The sequence below is a fragment of the Micromys minutus genome (genome assembly GCF_963924665.1).
Source record: "Micromys minutus genome assembly, chromosome: 4".
Taxonomy (NCBI): Eukaryota; Metazoa; Chordata; class Mammalia; order Rodentia; family Muridae; genus Micromys; species Micromys minutus.
In genome coordinates this window covers 47,083,862-47,106,756 of record NC_137973.1, presented here as the reverse complement: position 1 = coordinate 47,106,756, position 22,895 = coordinate 47,083,862, and the positions used below count along the sequence as shown (strand labels likewise).

Genomic DNA, 22,895 nt, shown 5'->3' with positions numbered 1-22,895 from the left:
AAAAAAAAAAAAAAAAAAAAAAAATCAACAGTTCACAAGGAATGGTAAAGAACTTGGTCCTTGTACTAGGGTAAACTTTATAGATTTCATGAGACATGTGGGAGGTTGTGAAACTCATCAGCAGACAAAGATTCAGTTATTTCAGTTCACTGAAGCCTCAGTTACACATCTCTGGTGATTAAGACTACATTGTACCTTAACTTGGGAAAGATATATCTCTCAAAGAACTGCAAATGGTCCTCAGTTCAGTAAGTTACCCAAATGATTTCAGTAGGAAATAACAAATCAGTTTGGAATCCTACAGGGAAACAGCTTTAATCCCTCCAAATATAGTTTAACTACAAAATCACAACACTTGGTTACCCTCATCATAACTCCCTTCCCTAAACAGCTATTGTGCTACTTAGACACTGAATGATGTGTGTAGCTTCATTTGTAACTTCCCAAGAGAAACATCTGAAATGGTTATTGTTCATTCTCTATTCACTTTCACCCTCCTAAGAGTCATATCCTGTGCAACGCTTCCTCAATATGGATGGGACACAGACAAGATTTTGTACAATACAATTTACATTTGTATTTTGTAATCAGAGACATTTCACAGAGAACTCAGAACAATATTGTTCCATAAATGAATTCTAATATCATGTGATTATACCACTTTTGGAGGTTGAGAATGAGGCAAAACAAAATTTGCTATTAGTGCTTGGTTTATATCATAAAGAATTACACCTTCAAGTTTCATCATTAGAACTGCCATTAATCCTATGGCAGGAGATTCCAATACACCCTAGCTAGGCTGATGATGATAGCAGCGGTTTCTGGAAGAAGTGAAATAGAAAATGGCCTGAGGTCTGCAAAGATAGGCACATTGTGGAGGAGAGTCAGACTTAGGCTCTCTATAGGTGCTGAGTTACCTGAGCAGAATCCAGGATTTGAGTCTGATAAAAAGGTAAGAAGTGCTGTGACTAAAACTTCGGAAGAAATTCTGAGTCTGTTCATAGAACAGGGAGAAAAGTTAAAGATTGAATGTGATGTAAGAAAAAAAATAAACAAGAGAAGCATCTAAATATTTGGGAATAACAAGAACTTTAATCTATTTCTAAAACCGCATCATGTGCTATATATTGAAACCAATTTAAAGAATACTAAAAGGGGATGAACTGAAAATAAAAACTATTTTACATGCCTCCTTCACCTTCCTTTTATGAAACAGACAAGATTGTATGAAATACCAACCTACCCAGAAGTTAAATGCTCCACTGAAACTTAGTAAAGTGCACACCCCTTTGTAAGTTATCTTCAAGAGTTCTATAAATAACAACAGAGTTCTATTTTTTTACAGTAACAATCAGAGAGCTAATTCTGGCAGATGCCTAGTAACGAAAGTGCAGAAGAATTGCTTTTAAATCTGCTAAAACATGCAGAGCTGGCCATCAAAATTCAGCCTTTGACCTAGAGCGAGAAAAATGGGTAGTTTCCAGCCCACCTGAGTCTTGCCGTTCACCTAAGGATACAGAACTAAGAAGCACTGAAAAAGCAAACATTCCTCAAGCTCAGAGGCCCCAGAAGGTTCATCTTTACAATGACTACCGGTTGCTCTCTCTTCTTGACACTTACCACAGATCATTTTACTCAGTCTACCATGTTTGCCTTTCAATAGAAAATTTACAAGACATATTATTAGGCAAGACACACAATTTATAGTGAAGAAATAACATCAAAACTAGAATCAGATATAGGAAGGTCAGAATTGACATAACAGGATTTTTTTATATGTCTGATGACTATGTTTACAATTTTAATTAAACAAAGTACGGTAAGGAAGCACAGATGGTTAATTAATTACAAGTACAAAATAATCACTCAAAAATCCATGTTATAGACCAATAAAACTAGCAGAAATATGGTGTAAGTTTATAAGAATATGAAAAGCATAGATACAGCAGGACAAAGAATCTCATTTGAAGCAATGGTGAAAAAAACTACTCAGACTAAATGCAAAGTGCACAAAAGAACTTAATGAAAAGAGGAAACATTGAGTGTGGTGCAGTGGTATAGAATTTGTATAGTAACATGCAGGAGACTCAAGGTTGGGGGTGGGGCGGAGAGGGATCTATTTCCCCACAAGAAATACCAGGTAACACAAAATATAGAACAGAATATTTAAGAACTATAAGAAAGATTTTGTTTAGGTAGTTAGGTTGGTGAGTACCTGATGATTTGAGCTTCAGACAATCCCAGGAGACATAATCACATAGCAGTAACCTGTTGCTACAGATCTGATGTTTTTCCTGCCCTAAGTTGCTGACAATGACTGAATATATTTTTAAAAACTAAATTTGGAAATAATCTGGCCAAAAAAAAAATCCCTAATTCATGATCCTAACTAATAAATGCACAAGGCCACAGAACTGCCGTTTTGAGAATGGGCAGATGAATGACTAATGCTCTTGGGTACTTAATAAACAAGCCTCCATCAAAACCAGTCATAGACAGCAAGGAGAGCCTAGGAAAGACATGAGTCCACTAACCGTCACTATTAGTCAATTAGATATAGTTGGCATTTCCTTTTAAATATATACCAACCTAAAGTGGACAGATATTCACATTGAAATGAACCATGGTGTGAGCCAAATTCCCTTTTGAAAATTAAAAAAAAACTTAATTATATAATTTTATTTCTCAGATAATAATAGAATGAAAATGAAAATAATAACTGAAAAACAGAGGAGACATTACTAAAGGCTCTGAATCACCAGCTAGGGCTGCACAGTGGACAGTAATTTGTCACTGTAGAAATATTTCAGCACAATTAATACAAAAATATTCCTCAAATTGACAAAAGAGTATTTATAAAATTTATAGCTGATATCATACTTCATAGTGACACACTCATAGCTTTCCAACTACAGTTAGAAGGCATGACCCTCCTTGTAGACCAGGCTGGTTATGATACACCGACTGTTCTGGCTCTCGATTTCCAGGACTTAGTTCAAATGTGTGGCTCACCATACCCTGCCCCCTTCTCTTTTCTTTTAGCAAAGTGGTGTGATTATGTTCATTGACTTTCAATTGTTGAAAGGAATTCAGGAAATATTATTATACCTAGCAATAATATATAGCTGTTTTTCTAAATTATGTGGTTTAATCTACAGCTACATTGTTGCTCTTTATAAAATTTCATGAGGAACAATAGTCTACAAATTACTTTTTAATTTTTTCATCTGTAAAAAATTGGGTGCTGTAGTGACGTCATTTTCCATGAGGTGAAAAGTATTCCCATGTTCTCCTATCACAGAGAACTTTTAGACACTTAGGAAGGTTTCTGTATTGGGTATGTGTTTTCTCAGCTCCATTAGTTCTTCCAGTGTGAGGTTTGCTGATTGTGTCTCTCAAGGAATCAGCCCATTTCATCTGTTAATGCACTAAAGAAGTAAGAGACAGAATGCACAGTGGTCTGTAAGTTCTACTGACTATCTGTAACTGATAGGATCATCTTTGTCTTAATCAAAGGGGAAACAAAATAAAAGTTGGAACTCAGAAAAGATTAAAAACCATTCCAACATATAAATTTCACACAAAAAGTCAATCAGTTTTTGGGTTTTTTTTTTTTTTTTTTTTTTTTTTTTTTTTTTTTTTTTGCAAATAAGCAGTAAACGTGGCATTTAAGAATATGAATAACTAAAGAACTCTGTAAGAAACTCCCTAAATGGAAAAGACAGCCATGTTTGTGGAGGGCACAGTCAACAGTTCTGCTGTTAGTCCCCCCAACTCACTCTGGAAGCTAATACAATCTCAGGGACTTCTGTGCAAGCAGAGAGAGAAGCTCTAACAGAGACAAACGAGCAATTATAATTCAATTCAAAATTTTCTATGACGCTTTACTGATTTACATCCAAACTCATCTAAATGAAAGACATGGATAAAATGAAATACTACCTTCATCCTATGTCATTGCTCCATAGGAAAATTACGTCTACTCCTGTACAGCTCCTTGAAGGTGCATCTCAGAAATTATCACAAAGAAAGCATAAAGTTTCTGACCTGTTTAGAACTTAATGGCTTTAAGGTAATTTTATCATTTGTTATTATTTAACATTTGAGGGGTCTTCCAATACTACCAAAATAGAATAACTTCTAAATGTGTCATCCCTTGATTTCTTCACAGAAAATGGGAAATGTTTTGTGAGGAGATACAAAAGTGGCTTGGCAGATAAGAGTCTTTACTGCTCTTACCAAGGGCTGAGTCCTAACCCAGCACACACACCTATCAGCTCAGAAAGCCTCAGCACCAGCCAGAGGATATCTCATAGCTGGCCACTTAATTCTTCTGTGATTACCCTCACAGACTGGTGTGAATTCAACAACAACAATGTAAATCTTTCATGTTTTCTGAGAATTTTCCTGACTGGTTTCCTGTCTGCCATCACAATTGGCTGGCAGCTCATAAGACAGCCACCCTGACAACAGTTTGTCTTAGAAGTAAATGAGTCTTTGATTGACAGCGTTTAAAATGCTGAAGAATAAATGGATAGTGCTTCGGAAACTTAAGAAACCATGGCTCTGAGCTCTGATTTAAGGAAGGAGTTGTCCTGATCTCATCTTTAAAGCATCTACTCTGGGTAGATAAACCAGGCCTGTGAATTCCCGTTGGATGGACCTTGTGTTCTGTGTATCTACCTCCAGCCAGACCAGCTTCCTCTTAATATGGCCTGAGTTCAGCTGCTGTTACTACCAGAGGGTACAGACAGGTTTTAACTGTCCAAAGTTCTTGATACATGAGCAGTGGGACAGAAAAAAAAAATAACTCCTTTTTTTCAGGACAAACAAAAAGACCCACTAGAAATTTCCATTAAGACAGAGGACCCTGCTAGTTACCCCAGTGGAAAAAACAGCACAAAAATATTTGAAATTCCATGTTATCAAAAGACATGAAATCATAATGAAAGACACTTTGGTACATTAGTACGAGAGTAAATTATCAACCATAATAATTTACGAATTACAAATGCACACATTTGCATAAGGGCATCATCTGCACCCGCTGCATGATTTTTTTCAATTACTCAAGTAAAAAATGGGGAACTGAAATATAGAGAGCTTCATGAGAAGCCAGTTCCTGGGGTTAAAAATCAGAAGGTCGTCATTCCAGAATACATCTGCAGAATTACTCTTCCGCTATGCCAAAGACACACTGTGTAGACTGGAAATGCATATGTCCCACAGAGGGTTCATGGAAACCATTTCAGAGAAACTTAAATCATTTTTTGATTATGTTTGCTTTGAATTCTTCTTAAAAATCACATTGTGATACAAACAAAGAGATATGTGATGTCCACTGTAGCATAATGGTATCATTCTAGAAATGTGGGTCAGGGTATCCGTGAAATTAAATACACTAAGTCAGTCCCAGTTAAATGAGTCACACTATTTCTGAAAAAGTGACCTGGCGGTGTTCAGGATAATGAATATCTAATGTTGTCACAGCTGCATGATCACTGTAATTATTAATCAAACATTAAACTATTACATGCTTCACTATGTATGGTTCACACAAAAAAAATTCAAAGGACTAGAAGTTCGACACAAGAGCCAAGGTATAAATAAAAACAAAAGCAAAAGAACTTTGACTAAACTTTTAGAAAAACTACATCAGTGACCACATATTTAGATATGATAGACTAAGCTCACAGTGTTGAAGAAGTGTATTTATTTGATGCATTTATTTTTCCATAACATATTTTCACATACAAAAATGTCCAGTGTGGCATTTTATACATCCAGACAGCAACAATATTTGTCAAGAAAAGTACATGTCAGCCTTTTAAAGAGGATGGCTGCAGATAGTTGGATTAGATAAATATGAAATTCTATTCAATTCATTATTTTACCCTCAGTTGCTCAATGACTTTACAATGTAAAAATAAGAGCATTTTCTTTTGGAAGAGATAAAAAAGGTAAGTTAATTTACATTTGAATGATTAACAGTAAATCAGTGCCCTATAAAAAGTTTCATGGGGTGCCAACAATACTCAAAATGCAAAACAGATTGGAAGAATAATTTCTCACTGCTCACTGTCATGTTAACTACAAATTTCACAGAGGGAAACTTTTAATTTTTAATACACTCTTCAAATTAACAGTTGTGGTTATTTGAGATTTTAAATGTTATGTTATAAAATCAGTCACTGGAAGCAGGGAGGAGAAAAAGGAAAGGCAGAAGAGAAGGAAAAATTCTATTAAGGTTCTTACATTTCACTCACTCACAAAGCTAGAAAATTAGATTTGTTTGGATCACAAAAGTAAAGTAGCCTATGAAACTGTTCATGAACTTATAAAGTTAGATTTTGCAAAAGTAGAAGTTATACAACTTTTCTATAATATCCGCACATCCAATAAGTTATTTATTCTTGCATACTAAATTAACATATAACAATGTACAAAAGTATATTATAACTACGTATTCTCACAATTCACCCATAAAATAATTTATCATAATAGCACATATAGTCAAAGGGTTAAGGCTACAGTAATTTAAAAAGTCACAATGAATATTATCCTAAATATAGAACCTGAAAATATCATGAGATTTCATTGTATTAAGTGCTGTGCCACAGATGATCCATATAAACATATGCAGTACTTCAGTATCTTTAAAAATATATACTATCTACATTTGTAGACATATGTTCACATTAATACATGTTCATGTGTATCACACATAAACAACATAAATAAAATCACATTATAAAGCTATATGTGGTTATATCACAAAAATTAAGTCAGAATCTGTGTCACTAGCAATTCTGTACATCCCTTAATAAAGTCAGAGCTCAGTTCTGTTTATACTATAAAAAGACAGAGAACCAAAAGTTACCAAATACAATGACAGATTGAGAGTCAGTGATAATTAGCCAATGAAACTGTAAAAGCTTCCACCAGGACTTTCTCTTTATTTTGTAAAGGGAGATTTTAAAACCTAAATTCATCTCTCTATTAGATACATAATTCAACATAATCTCTATTAGAAAACACTCTAAGAGAAAAAGGTAGTTAGGCAGAGTAGATGACTGGGATATTCTCTGAATTAATCATCTAGAAAAGGAAGTCAAAGTCTTTTCTCTAAGCTAAAGTACTAACCATAAAGTTCAGGACTGAAATGGATTGTCTTGCCAGGAGAATTGGATGTTTGTGCTCAAATAAAGCCCTGCAGTAACCACTGTCTAATCATCCTTTGGCCCAACAATAGAAAACATCACCACTCCACTGAAAGAGGAAGAAAGTAGGTCACCCTCTGGAGTTTGAACTTCCTTTTACTACATAGGGATTGCTAGAATTCTTAACCCACTTGATGTAACAACAGTCAGCTTAAATAAACATGATTTATTTTTACCTGGAAAACATCTGTTTCTAAAATTCTTGTTCCAAACACCAGGATTCCGTTGGTATCAACTATCGATCTCTCACTTCTATCGAGGGGTTTTGTGATTTTCTTCTTACAATCAACAATCATTGTCACAGTTTTCTTCTCCACACTGATTGCCACCCGGTGCCACCTGTAAAAAACCGAAGTAATGCTTTTTGTAAGCTTCAAAGGCTCTGGCTGCCAAATCAGCTTTAAATGTCAACGGTGAGCTGGAATGGTACAAAAACAGAGGCACACTTGTGCCTCAGTAGTTTGCTTAGCGACAATTTACTGTTTACCCAGTCCAGCACCAGGTACTCAAAAGGACACAGTTTCCTAAAATGGGAGGAAGGATTAAGCACCTGTGCAGATAAGGACTGCCCATCCTCGGTGTTACTTTGTGGGGCAGAAACCAAAGCTTAATCTCGCTGTTTTCTGATGAGCACATTTGACAGAGATTGAGATAGATATGGGTAACCAATAGTTTCTCTGTGCGTAAATGCTTTCTTCCAAAGTGGAATTCCACGAGAAAAACTTCTGCTCCGGTGATCCCCTGAGAGCGGCTATAAAAGGGTCTGTCTCCTGACTGAATGGCTGCTCCATCTGGAGCAGCTGAATGTTCTAATTGTAAAACACAATGTGCTACTCTGTCCCGAGCTCCATTTATTTCAAGTGTTTTCATGTTCTTTTTCCACTTTAATTTCAAGACAGTTATAGATCACCACCGTGGGCAGGATCCAAACTGAGACACAATATCTTTCCTTCTCTTTGGAGCTGGCAAGAGGAGGAAACACTGAGAGAAAGCAGTCAGAGCATGTGTGGAGTGGGAGGCTCAGTTCACTCTGCAGCTACTGCCCGAGTTAATTCAGGGTAGTGATGACAGGCTTAGAAGGGGGAATATGGCCAGCCCTTGGAAGCATGCATGCTCGCCCTGCATCCTAGAAAGGGTTTTATTAACAATGTCTGGTGCTCACAGAAACCACTAAGTGAAATTCTCTTGGATTTTTAAGCCACTGTGCTTTATATTTTCTTCCAAATCAAAGTGCTAGATTAATATTCCAGAAGTGTCTAGGAGTAGAACCATAAAATAAAATGCCCAGAAACTTTCCTGAGCGTTCCCGAATGTCTGTTTCATGATATTTGGCACGGCTCGTGGTAACAACCAAGTACATTTCCATACACACTTTATCTTTGGTATTTCCACGAGCACATTCAACTAGGAAAGGTTTGAATTGAGCAAAGACTTATAGAAGAATCATTGGAGCAACATCATACACTGGGAGTAAAATTTACACATACTTTATGCCAAGAAAGCTGTATGCTAACTTAAACCATTCCTTGTCTTGAGGGATGTTCTTCTCATTAGTAAAAAAAAATAAAAAGTAATTTTAATTGCTAATGTCTTATCTGAACACTAAACTTGATTGTTTTTTTATTATTTTAAGATTTCCTAATAATATGACAAAAATTAGGTTTAGCATGCAAATTAACAATCATTTAAATAATACTAGAATAACTGAGTTTTCAGTGCTTAATTGCTCCTTTTCTTTCATGCTATTATACCATCAATAAAACATCACAATTGTTTTATGGTGAAACAAATGCTGGTGATTCTTGGATTAGGAGAATTCATCATCTCTTTAGCCTATTAGTAGTAAATGGTCTGTGCTTCTATACCTTTGTAATGATAGCAACTATCAAAACATGAATGTCGGGGCTGAGACAATAGCTTAGTCAATAAGGTACTTGCTACGCAATCAAGATGTGAGTCCAATACCTAGCTTCTTGTAAACAAGTGGACAAAGAATTGTCCAGTGCTCTAATACCAGTGCCAAGATGGCAGAGACAGTTTAGCCTAATCCTTAAAATAATATTCCATACCACTGTAAGACCCTGACTCAGAAAAAAATAAAATCAGGCAAATGGATGGAACTAGAAAATATCATCCACAGTGAGGTAACCCAAACATCAAAGTATATACATAGTATTTATTCAGTTATAAGTGAATATTAGCTATAAAGTACAGAACGCACATGATACACCTCATAGACCCAAAAAAGTTAAGCAAGAAGGCTTAAGCAGGGATGCTTGTATCTCACTTAGAAGGGGGAACAAGACAGTCTTGGGAGACAGAGGGAGAGAAGTACCCGGGTAGGAGAGGCAAGGGAGAGAAGAGAGCAGAGGCAGGACACGGTGTAGAGAGATCCAGGAGTTAGATGCAGAGGGTCAGAAAAAAAGAATGGAAATCTGTCACTATTCGCAGTCAAGAGGAATCTGTACGAAATCCCAGAGATCTAGTCTGGGGAGACTCCCAGGAATCAATGCAGTTGACCTTAGCTGAGATGTCTAACAGTGGGGACATGGAACACAAAGAGGCCACCATCTGTAGGTGGCATGACTCCTAATGAAAGGATAAAGACAACAATCCTACCACAAATCTGTCACTCAAACTTTGTCCTGAATATAAGAAATTCAGGGACAAAGATGAAGCCGACAGAGGAGATAGCTAACCAATACCCATCCTAACTTGGGACCCATCCCATAGGCAAGCACCAGTCTCTGGCACTATTTATGATACTCTGTAATGGTAGCAGACAGGACACTAGCATGACTGTCCTGGGAGAGGTTCTACCCAATAGCTGACAGAGACAGTTACAGACACCCACAGTCAAACATTGGACAGAGGGATCCTCATTGAAGAGTTAGGAGGAAATTTAAAAGCCCTGAAAGGGAAATGAACCCCACAAGAAGACCAACAGTCTTGACCCTTTGGAGCTCTCAGAGATTGAGCAGCCAACCAAAGAGCATTCCAGGGTTGGATTCCAGGGTAGGCACATACATAGCAGACATGGATCTCAGTCTCTATGTGTGTGTCCCAACAACTGGAGCAGAGACTCTCTTCTACAGCTGAAGCCTGACTGTGGTACCTGTTCTGCAATAGTGCTGCCTTGTAGGGCCTCAGTGAGAGAGGATGTGCCAAACCCTAGGTCAGAGTGGATGGATACTCAGTGGGCCTCAGAACTGGAGTGGTGTTAGGGGAGAGAAAGGGACATTGTTTGGAATGTAAATAAGTAAATAAAGAAGACAAATGGCTACTGAGGACCAATACCCAAGGTTGCCGTCCCCTGTGACCTCCACGTGCTCATGCCTTCAAGTGCATACACAAACACGCACCACCCCACCCACATCAACATGCACAAAGATCCATCTCTCCCTCTTCTCTCCCTCCCTCCCTCTCTCTCTCTCTCTCTCTCTCTCTCTCTCTCTCTCTCTCTCTCTCTCACTCTTTCTCTCTCTCTCTCTCTCTCTCTCTCTCTCTCTCTCTCTCTCTCTCTCCATATACACACACCCCAAATAAATAAGACCCAAAAATATAAATAAATAAAAATCACATTATTTATGAATTATAAATTTATAATTTATGTTGATGAAACCTAGCAACTTTCCACAGAGATGCTCATCTCTGTTTTCTGTCTCCTAGAAGCCTCCTGGTGCTCTTGAAACCTCTTGGAAGTTTTGCTTTGTGTTACCCTATAGCTGATCACATACTTGCTTCCTGCAAACACACTCTGTAGGAGCACACTTCCTTTACATTCCAATACAAACAGAAACTTGCTCCTATATTTTCTTTCTAAAAACCTCCTCATAAGAGTCTCTCACACTGACATACCACACCGCACTATGCAGTTCTTCCATTGATGAAGAAGGGGTTGCAGGAGAGAGAAGGTGGTTTAGAAATGATGTAAATACAGTACCTCAGACAGTATGCATGAAATTCTTTTTTTTTCTTCTATTGGATTTTTAAATTTACATTTCAAATGTTTTACCCCTTCCCAGTTTCTCTTCTAAAAAACCCCTATGACACCCCCCTCCTGATTCTGTGAGGGTGCTCTCCCACCCACCCACCTATTCCCTTGTGCCTCCCTGACCTGTCATTCCCCTACACTGGGGTTTGGAGCTTTCAGAGGACCAAGGGTCTCTCCTCCCATTGATGTCTGACAAGACCAACCTCTGATACATATGGGGCTGGAGCCATTGGTTCCACTTTGGTTGGTGGTTTAGTCCCTGGAAGCTCTGGTTGATATTGTTGCTCTTCCTATGGGACTGCAAACCCCTTCAGCCCCTTGAGTCCTTTTTTTAACTCTTCCATTGGGGACCCCATTCTTTAAAAAATGATAACACACACACACACACACACACACACACACACACCTCTGCCTAAAAGCTAAATAAATAAATAAATAGATAGATAAATAAATAAATAAATAAATAAATAAATAAATAAATAAATAAATATCTTCCAGAAATAAAAATCTCTGTATTGGAATAGAAGCAACGTGACTCATATTTTATATTTCTTTACATGAGCTTATTATGCTCATAATATCATAACACAAATGGCTATAGATGCTTAGTTTTCCCTATAACTGAAATGAGAGAGTTTGGTCATCCTACCTAAGAACAAAATGAATCTTTATTTTATTTTACACTGCCTTCAACTCCTATAACCAGATGCTCTATATCCCTTAAAGCTGATTTTGCAGTTCCACGTGCAATACTTAAGCATCATGCAAATTTAACACACATTTGCTCATGGTTAATGAGCCTCTAAGGAAAAGGACATGATTGTAACGTAATCTATGGTTCAGAATATCCAGAATTGACAAGCGTATAGCATAAGCTTCAAATGTCATCTCTGTTACATTTAAGTCATTTGAAATTTTCGTGCTTCAGTTCCCATCAAATATAAACTTTACTAGCTAAGATGGCAGTGTATTAAGTGCTTAAAATAGTATACAGCACGAGTCAAATTTATAAGGTCTGCCTACACAATATTACTACTACTGAGAAACGACTAAGAGATTAGGAGCACTTGTTGCTCTTGCAAAAAATAAAAAATAAAAATAAAAAATAAAAACCTCACATTTTGTTCCTATAACCCTCACTGAGCAGCTTACAAGTGCCAATTTTTCCTGTCGCAAGGTCCTTAGTGCCCTCTTATGACCTCCATATATACTCAGATGACACCTATAAAAGACCAGGCACACACATATACACATAAATAACAATAAAATATGTATTCCTATCAGGCCATTTCTTTGCTTAGAATAGTTAAATGAGGTCACAGCTCACCCAGAATCAAACTCCAACTTGTTCCAGACACTACAATGTGATTTGCCTCTGGGACTCCTGACAATTTGTATCCTCCTCATTCTCTGTTCCAGCCTTGCTTTTCAGAATATCTGGATCAGGATCATTTGCCTTTGCTTCCTCTCTAGCTAAAGCAGTAGGCATGCAAGTCTTGGCCCAGTGTGCCTATCATACCCCCATGCTAATACATTATTGTTCTTTAGTTGGCTGATTTTTAATTTTTGCAACACGTACTCATTTATCAATTGAGGAATACACACATGCTGGGTGCATGGTGAGGTAAACAAACAACATGTGGGATTTGGTTCTTTGCTTTCACCATGTCAGTCCAACAGACTGAACCCAGATAGACATTCTTAGCCCAAGTGTCTTAACCCACTGGATTCCATTCTGAGAGTGGACTTCTCTCTTATCATTTCTTTAAACATTACCAACATTTAATTTCCTATTCTCACTACTGCCTTGTTGTCCTTTATTGTCCCAGACTATGAAGTGGACTACATCAGTGTTTTCCATCAATAACCACTAGAACAGACAATTCACAAAGACTATATGAAGGTTAATAGAATCGCTTTTAATATGGTTACCATATTTGGTCACTCTGTGACTTACTTGCCATCGGCGATGTTAACTGTTGAGAAGAGAGGATAGTTTTCTGGCGTGGGTTTTCCAGTGTGGTCTTCAAATAGAAAAACAGGTGATCTCCCAACCTCAACACCGAGTTGCTGAATGCCATGTTCATTATAGAGAGACAAGAGGAAAGCTTGCGTTCCTTTCTTGGGTTTTATTGTAAACAGTATTGAAAAATCTTGCGGAAAAGTTCCTCCTGAAAAGACCAAAATGAGTTAGAAATTACAGATTTCCAAATTGTACCCAGACCATTTTATCTGAACCATTTATGGGGCCCTGATAACTCAATTCAAGCAAGAAACAGTTTAACTGGTAGTGTGGTTGGAGAGGAAATCATATGAGCACCAAGCTTTCTCTGTGTAATAATTTAAATTAAGTCCAAATGTTATTTATTTAAAGTATAATGATTGTGAGAAACTGAGCCCACACTCTGAAAAGCTTATCATGATGACAGTACAATTTCCATCACAACAGAGCACTTTATTAAACTCTTTTTAAGTATTTGTATCTGAGCAGACAGGAAATAGAAGGGGGCATATTAGTGCAGGTACCCAAGGAGGGTGGAGGTGTCAGTAACCCTGAATATGAAGTTACTGGTGGCTTTGCATTGTCCAGTGAAGATGCTGGGTACAGAATGTAGGTCCTCAAGAACAGCATGAACTCTTAGTTGAGCACTTAGTCAACTTGCAGGCCCTATTTTATTCTTTAGAGTATTTGTATCTGTGTGTTGTGAATCCATGACAAGCAGGTGTCTGAGGAGGTCAGTGACATCACATTATATAGAAATGAGGTTGCATGCATTACGGCCCACCTAACATGGTCACTGGGCACTAATCTCCAGTTCTCTGCAAGAACAGAAAGGGCTCTTGACTGCAGAGGAATCTCTCCAGCACCCGAAACCATATTATTTACCACTCCTATGATATCAATGCTGTATATTGCAACTTTGTCTACACTGTTCTTGTACATGCTCATTGTGAAAAGGCACTATGATAAGGTAATATAAAATCATTAATTTCAATATCTCTCTAAATACTTAGGAGATTTTTGAACACAGTTCAGTTTCATTATTGAAAAGCATGCTACTGAAAATCAGAGTTATTGGGTAAGAAAGGCACACTGTCATGTTTGTTTTCTCTTTCTATGATCTTACTTCAAGTACCTAGAATGTCACCTGACCTACACAGGTGCTTACTAAGCAATTGATAAATTTGTCATTTCAAAAATTGCCTTAAATACAATATACCTTTTTCATATTTGAACCGCTATTATTACAATGGAAACATTACAATCTGAGTTGTAGGTTTTATTTTTCAAAGTAACTATATATGATATGTAACCACTAACTATATATTATATATATATGCATATATATGTACATGTACTATTTTATTATTTAGAATTTTATTGCTTCAGTTAAAATATTATCCATTCACAAATACATGTTTTTGTTATCTGAACCAATATCAAAAGCTTTAATACCAAGTCCATTCATTCTTTAATTAAATTAGAAGTTGTAATGTAAAATGATATTTAAAATGGCATTATAAATATGACTATCATGGGTACAAATTCCAAAGATAACACAGTTATGCAGTTCTATTTCTGTTAATTATGAGAAGATGCTTCTTTGCAGAGATATTTAATGGTCATCAAAGCACTATTTCTTATGGTGAAAACACTCTTTAAAATACACTGGAATGACTATGGCTGCCTCAGTGAGCATCATTTAAAAAGGAACTCTATGAGTCTACTGGGAATAACAGTAGGAGGAAGATGTTTTCTGGATGGGAAGCTTTTTAAATGTATTCAGAAAGGAACAGTGACAGGAAGTAAGAATGTGTTTTGGTTTTGTTTTTATTAACTGCACATATATGAACAAACTAGGTGAGTGGGAACTAATATGGTAGCTCACATAATCTGAGATCTTGGGCTGCTAAGAACAATGATGACCAGAATTTAATACCCAGGTATTTTCACAGATGGTGAAAAAAGAGAATCAAAACTTATAATTGTCCTCTGTCATAGATACACACACACACATACACACAGAGAGAAAGAGATAAACAGACAGACAAAGAGACAGAGACAGAGACAGAAAGACTGAGACAGAGATATGCATATACAAACAGGCATACAGATGAACGTACATACACAAAGGATACACATAAACACACACACATGCATACAAATGAATGTACTCTTTCACACAACTAAAAATAAATAAATTGTCATAAAAAAGAATCCTGTCTTGTCAGATCCACCGGCCACAAGATATTCTTAGCAGACTACAGATTTCCCTTTCACTAGGCAAATGATGTAGACTGAACTACAGAGTCTTTGTGAAAATTAAATGTCATGCTACCAAAAAGGAGTCAGCATTGACAAATTGGCTCCTATATATTTTTAAGTCAGTACTAAACACCACACTAAAAAGTGTTTGTTTTTAATTTTGGGTGTTAATTACAGAATCTCTCAACCTACCTATCCAGTCATTGTTTCCAACCAGTTAGAATATACTAAGCATTTATGCATATAGATATATATTCTTCAATTTCAACTTTTAGTGTGATGGCCCAGGATCTCACACATACTGGTCAAGAATGTTTTTCTCTAGTATATCTCTGTCTTCTAACTTGACTTAAATATATTAGAAATTTTATATTGAATATCATTAGAAGAGAAATAACCATAGAAGTGAGATAGAAAATCTACAAAGAACATTGCTTAACAACATGCTTTGTAATTTCTATGCTAATGTAATATATACTTAAGTAAGTTAGTTTATAACTGAAGAGGACCCAAGGTAAATAACTTCTAATGTTCTATGATCTCATAATGTAAAAAAAGGCATTAAATTATGAGCTGCATAAAAGATAACTTGTTCACTTTATTGAGAAAATTAACAGAAACACATTTAGGGAAGATGAGACATCAGAAAACATTGTATTCATGAGGGAAGCATGAACATTTAATAAGCCACTGAGTTTATACAGTATAAATTTTGAAAACTCTAATTATAATTTAACAAAAGTTAATACAATACTAGTCCTACACTATATTAAATATATGAAACAATAGTTATCAATATTTAATATGAAAATCAGGTAGAAAGTTTAACATCTTAAATATTCACATATTGAAATATAAACATAGACTTAAGACAATAGAAAATACTTGCAAAGTCACAAGCTGATATTTAAAATTGATTTTCATTTCAAAGAATTTGTATCTGTATTAAGCAGCATGATTTTCTCCAAGCGTATCACACATTCTGACATTACTCTTACAATGGGTTTTTAATAACAGATGTTCCTCCACTAGTAAATAGTATATGAAAACTCACAGTAAAAATAATTTTAGGGATTTAAATTTTGTTCAATATTTTTCCAAGCAGAAAATAACTTTCAAAAAAATTTTTATGTTTTAATGGTTATGGCTAATTTTGAAATTTAGGAATAAGAACATTTTTGCATTCATTGAAAATTATACTTTAGTTGGAGAAAAAAGAATTTGGCTCCAGTTCCATTAGCTATTGGCTCTGTAAGCATGTTTAGATACTTCATATGTCTTATTATATATGGTGCCTTAGATGGTTATGCATTGCTACCCAACTAAAGCACTCCATCCATTCAACTCTTCATCCATAAATTGAGCTGAAATACCCTCCTCCTTTCAGAGTTGTAAAGATGTAAGTCAAAATTCAGGGTTTTTCTTTCTTCCTTTTCTTTTTTTTTTCAGAATATTTATATCATATTTTCCAAAGGTGTCAATGAGACTTTAAAACATGAGCTCTATTTCATTGCATTGCACATTTGAGGTTATTTTTGTTTTGTTTTTTTAGTTTAAAGTCTCAGCCTAGATTGCTGCAAGACATATATTTCAATTCTGCAACATTATACTAACCTTTTTTCCTGAAAATCATGGCTGCTATCAATGATGCCTGCTGAAGTGCCCAATCCTCTGAAGCTTTTTATCAAAAAATGCACCACTTTTTAAATAATGCTCACTAATTTGATATATTTAATGGCATATTATCATTATTATTATTATTATTATTATTATTATTATTGTTGCTGCTGCTGTTGTTGTTGTTATTATTATCATCATTACAAATTAGAATGTATTCAATATCTGTAAGAAGTTATCACTAAGAAGGGATTTATTTGGATTACCTATTATAGGAGTCTCTTATCTGAAATAAGACTCCTGTCATACAGATCTCTTATCTAAAATATCATTACAAGAACCATCGCCAGAACACAAGAGTCCTGGCTGGTATAAAGCAATCGCACAGATAAGTTCTGCTAATTAGGATGAGACAGGATTCCACAGCATAAACTATAATAATTCTCAAAGAAGAAAAGATCAAACACCATACTAATTAAATTATTATGACTTTGAAATAATGAGCCAATTATAAAATATTATGAACTATATCTTATCTACTATTGCTAAAAAAGTTCCACTACTTCACATCTAGTTTTGCTTTCTATGCAAATTTCTTATTAGCTATAGAAGCTATCCATGGACATGAAAAGTGAATGCCACATTATAATTATTTAAGGTTTTTAATTAAATTTCAAAACATGGTATGGACTTAATATGTTAAAGACTTTCAACTTTTAAATTATCAGTACAAAAGAATTATTGCTTATAATATTTTGTGTCAATATATTGCTTTTTCTCAGCGAAAACTAATGGAAATCCAAAAACATAATGAAAATTTTAGTGAGTTCCAGGATAAATATGTTTTGCAAATACCTTAGAACAGACTATGGTAGTGTCTCAGATGGCTATGACAGAAAGTTTATTTGTTTGAGAACCATCCTGAAATACAGAGTGAGACCCTCATAGCAAGAAGGAAGGAAAGGGGGGCATTGTTAGGGACACACAAACAGAGGAAAGAAGAGAAAGCAGAAAAAAGATATAGAAAGAGAAAGAAAGAAAATAAATAAAACAAAAAAGGCAAAAATGAAACAAACAGAAGGAAAATATAAGAAATGAAGGAAGGAAGGAAGGACAGAAGGAAGGAAGGAAGAAGGAAGAAGGAAAGAAGAGGGAAGAAAAAAAAGGTAAGAAGCTAATATCCCATGAAAATAATATTTTGCTTATTATATTGAATTGCTTTATCCTGTTTTTTCACTTTTAAAAACGGATGCATAGAGTCAGAAGTGAGCTCTTCATACAGTGAAAGAACAAACAATATGGAACATTGAAATGTTAATTTTGGAGGAAAATCATAAAACATAAAAATGAAGTCTGATTAAATATGCAATACTGATATTATATTATCTTATATCACCATAACTAAATAAAATTGGTTAAGTTAAAAAGCATCTGTGGATCTCAGTTTACCCCTCTGTTAAATAGGGACAAAAGCACAAATTAAAGGCTAAACACCTGACATACATCAACAGCATTCATTGTGATGGGCTGCATGATTAGACAACGCAGTATCAGGAATTCTTATTTCTGCACTCCATCATCTTTTTCTGTATTATTATTATTTCAAAAGATTTTATAACATTGGATTCAACTCTCTCCCATAGGGGAAAAATAATCTTCAGAAATTGATCAAAATCACATGAAGATTTACCAGGTAAAGTCTCACAAAACTCTTAATACCAGAATTCTGAGTATGTGTGAGTGGTGCCTAGTCTCAGTTATTATTTTACTGCTGTGAAGAGACAACATGAACAAGGGAATTTATAACAAAAAAGGAATTCATTCTTTACAGTTTCAGACAGCCTCTGATCATCATGGCGGGTAGCATGGTGCCAGACACATATGGCACTGAAACAGTAGTTAAACACTCATGTCTGATCCATAAGTTGGAAGTAGAGAGAGTGAAACCAAGCTTGATGTGGACTTTTGAAATTTCAAAGCCTACTCCCAGTAACACACTTCCTCTAACAAGGCCACACCTATTCCAACAAGGCCAAACTTTCTAAGCCTTCCTAAACAGTTCCAAAACTGGGAAACAACTCACATATTTATAGAGGCCATTCATTCTCAAATTATCACCCTATATTAAACTTCATATAAGACTAATGTGTAAAAAGATTCAAAGTGGACATTTACCAAAATGAAAAACATAGTTTCTTTAAAAGTAAATAGTTACACTAATATTAGGAAAATATGCACTGTTTGTCTTAATCTACCTGACTGTTAAATGATCAATTATTAATTGTAACAGTTTCCTTCAATCCCCACTCCATGAATATGAAATAGTCATAAAACACTGCCTTTCTATATTCTATTGAAAGCATAACGAATTGTTTGATTAAACATTGAAAATAAGCATGTCTCTGTTAGCAGATTAAATTAGCCTGGCAGTTAGATATTTTCATTATATCATTGGTGATTAGAATTGCTTTGGGTTTTGTTATATGAAAAATTATATTCCATACTGTCACTGGATATTTCATAGCACATTAGAAAGACTGTTAGGCAAATAACGAATAGAAGTTGTATCGACAATGGCAGCAACATGAGCAATAGGTCAAGAATAAAGGAGACCTACCTGGAAATAACTGCTTCGTTGGGGCGCTGATTTGTGCTTCCTCTGTGACTCTATACGCAACATCTGCATCTTTAGAATTCTTTCTGTTTGTGCAAAATCCCGTTGTTTTAGATATTCCCACTGGAGAATTGTGAAAATCTAAGGCTTTTAGTATATCAACTGGAGCAGCTGAAAAATAAGTGAAAAAAAATTTAAAATAATTTAATAGTTTAACATACCAGTTTAGTTTTGATATTTTAATTATTTAATATTGTTGACAATTCTTTTTTATTGGATATTTTATTTACTTACATTTCAAATGTTATTCCCTTCTGGAAAGCCCCTATCCCATCCCCCAGCCCCCTGCCTGTATGAGGGTGTCCCCCCACCTACCCACCCACTCCCTCCACGTCTTCCCTATACTGGGGCATCGAGCCTTCCCAGAAGCAAGGGCTCTGCTACATATGCGGCATTGCTCCATGGTTACTCTTTGGTTGGTGGCTTAACAATTCTATACCTATATTAAATGATGCATTCTGAATAACATTTACTCATACTTTCCTTTATCCTCTATTCCTATCAAGCCTTCTTCATCACTACCAGTCTATTTCTCAGATTTTATGACATATTTAGTTTAACCAGGGCCAACGGTGTGACTACTGGGTTGAAGTACATTCATAGTAGCTAGTTCAGTTGTTGATAGGTGCACAATTGCAGGCAACACTCCATCTTCTTATCCTGAACTATCAGTATCAAACATTCCCTAATATAAATTTTAAATCTGCAATATCATAAAGTTCCTTATTCTAAGATTTTTTTAAAGTAATATTACATATTTTCTCAAAACAACAAAGCAACATTGAACTTCAAAATTCCAAAAGCTACTTGTCTAAAGAATTCAAAGTGTGTCCACTCTGGCATTACTCATTGCAGCAAAATTCTGAAACAAAGAAAGAATTAAATGAATGAATCTCATGTGATACATACGATAAGAATTGTATTCAATTATTAAAAGTCATGGAGTTCTGATCCATGAAATCATCTAACTACTTCTGTGGGGTGCTAAAAACAATGATCACAAACAAACAATTTGTAGGTTCATTACATTCAATAAACCACAAAGATGAAGACATACATGATCGCTTTGAACATTAAGAATCTCTGTTTCACCCTGAGATTCCACCTCACACCAGTCAGATTGGCCAAGATCCAAAACTCAGATGACAGCACATGCTGGCGAGGCTGCGGAGAAAGAGGAACACTTCTCCACTGTTGGTGGGGTTGCAAGCTAATACAACCACTCTGGAAATCTGTCTGGCGATACCTCAGAAAATTGGATATAGTACTACCTGAAGACCCAGCTATTCCACTTCTGGGCATATACCCCAGAGACACTTTAATACACCACAAAGATATATGCACCACAATGTTCATAGCGGCTCTATTTATAATAGCCAGAAGCTGGAAGGAACCCAGATGTCCTTCAGAAGATGAATGGATACAAAAATTGTGGTACATATACACAATGGAATACTACTCAGCCACCAGAAACAATGACAACCAAATTCTTAAAAAAGTGGCTGCATCTAGAGAGGATCATCCTGAGTGAGATAACCCAGTCACAAAAGAACAGACATAAAATGCAGTCACTGATAGTGGGATGCTAACCCCAGAGGCTTGCACTCCCCCAGAAACAACTCATAGACTGTATGAAGTCCAAGAAATAAAACAAAACAAAACAAAAAAAATATTTACAAAACAAGAAAACTTTAACTATTTCCATGTTACATTTTGTTTTACATGTACTTTAGCTCATTGTAACTATTAAGTTTTCAAGGCATACCATCAAACCTTGAAAAAAATCAAGTACTGACTAAAAAATATATTCATATAGTTTTTTGTAAAAATTATGTTAAAATCTGAAAAAAAGTACTGACAAAAATATAATTTTAAGCAAAAAATGTTTAAAATCTGTACATTTATCTTTGTTTTGTAAAATAAAGTTGTTTTTAAAAAAAGAATCTCTGTTTCAAGACAATGCATTCATGCCTCTGAGTTAATACATGAACCAAGTAGAATAACCCTTGTTACAAATGAGTGTTAGAACCTGTCATATCAGTATACTTATCATGTGTTTGTTTCTGTGTGTCTTCAAAATAAAATGTTCCAATTAGTCTATTTGCTACCCAATGTGTTAGTCACCATGACTGAGATATAGCCCTTAAAATTCTTAGATTTTAACTGGGCTGGTGCTAAAATGCTTTGGTCACTAGGTAAGAGGCCATGTGTACTTTTAAGAGTATACAGAAACTGCTATCTTTTTTATTTATGACTGAAAATTCTCTCTAATATAGTAGGTTAACAGGAACTGCTACCACAGTACACACCTTAGTATATTATTTATGCAAGGACTTGATGAGAAGGAAATTGGGATTGATTCTAGAAATAAGAAGCCAGCATCCTAATCTCATTTCTCAAGGGACAAACTCACCAGCTTCTGGTTCTTTGAAAATTGTAACTTCAGTGAATATTTACTTATAAGGACACTCAATTTCTCACAGAAACTATGAATGAGCAACTGAATGAGAGTTGAGGAAAAGAGGGCATGATTTCTCCCTTAGTTCATTAATTCAAGGAACACTGACTTGTACATCTGTATATGTACATAGGTAGCTCTTTACTGACCATGCCTTTTATATAATTTCCTCTAATAACAAATAGAATTTTCTCTAATAACAAACTCCTTTGCATGTATGGATTGTAGCTGATACATAAAAATCTGTGTATGAGTCAATATAACATATAGTGTTAAAAATAATATTTGTGAATATAAGAAAGGCTGAAGGCTTCAAATATAGGCGCCCTTTAGTTCAGTTTTTAAATATTTGTTTCAAAATCTGAATCGTCTTTTACAACTTGGTTTTCACTAAAACTCCTTAAAAAGACTATTTGTAGACAATTCTTACTATCTTACTTTGTCATGTCATAAAACTAAGAAAATAACACTTAAACTAACAACCAGATACAAAGTTCCTAACATGTGGCTTGTCACCAGCCTCAGTACTTTAAAGGCAGGAATCTTCATGAATAACATGTCCTTTTCCTGCTATGCAGAGGAAAGAGCTGAGCATCAAAGGCTAAGCTAAGGGTACTCTCGGGCTCTGTGTAAGTGCAGTCTTTTTTTGCACCCCCACTGTAACT

At 35.5% G+C, this 22,895-nt stretch overlaps 1 protein-coding gene across 4 annotated transcripts in view; it reads right to left on the bottom strand.

Annotated features, from left to right (window-relative positions):
• COL11A1 (collagen type XI alpha 1 chain) overlaps positions 1-22,895 on the bottom strand; it is a gene marked incomplete at both ends in the record, with an annotated part of 178,684 nt that overhangs the window by 136,606 nt on the left and 19,183 nt on the right. For all 4 annotated transcript variants that reach the window (XM_080916365.1, XM_080916367.1, XM_080916364.1 and 1 more), the window contains 3 exons: positions 7,397-7,559; positions 13,172-13,385; positions 19,716-19,883. In XM_080916365.1, coding sequence (XP_080772491.1) covers positions 7,397-7,559; positions 13,172-13,385; positions 19,716-19,883 — 545 coding nt within the window. The remainder of the gene's footprint in view (positions 1-7,396; positions 7,560-13,171; positions 13,386-19,715; positions 19,884-22,895) is intronic.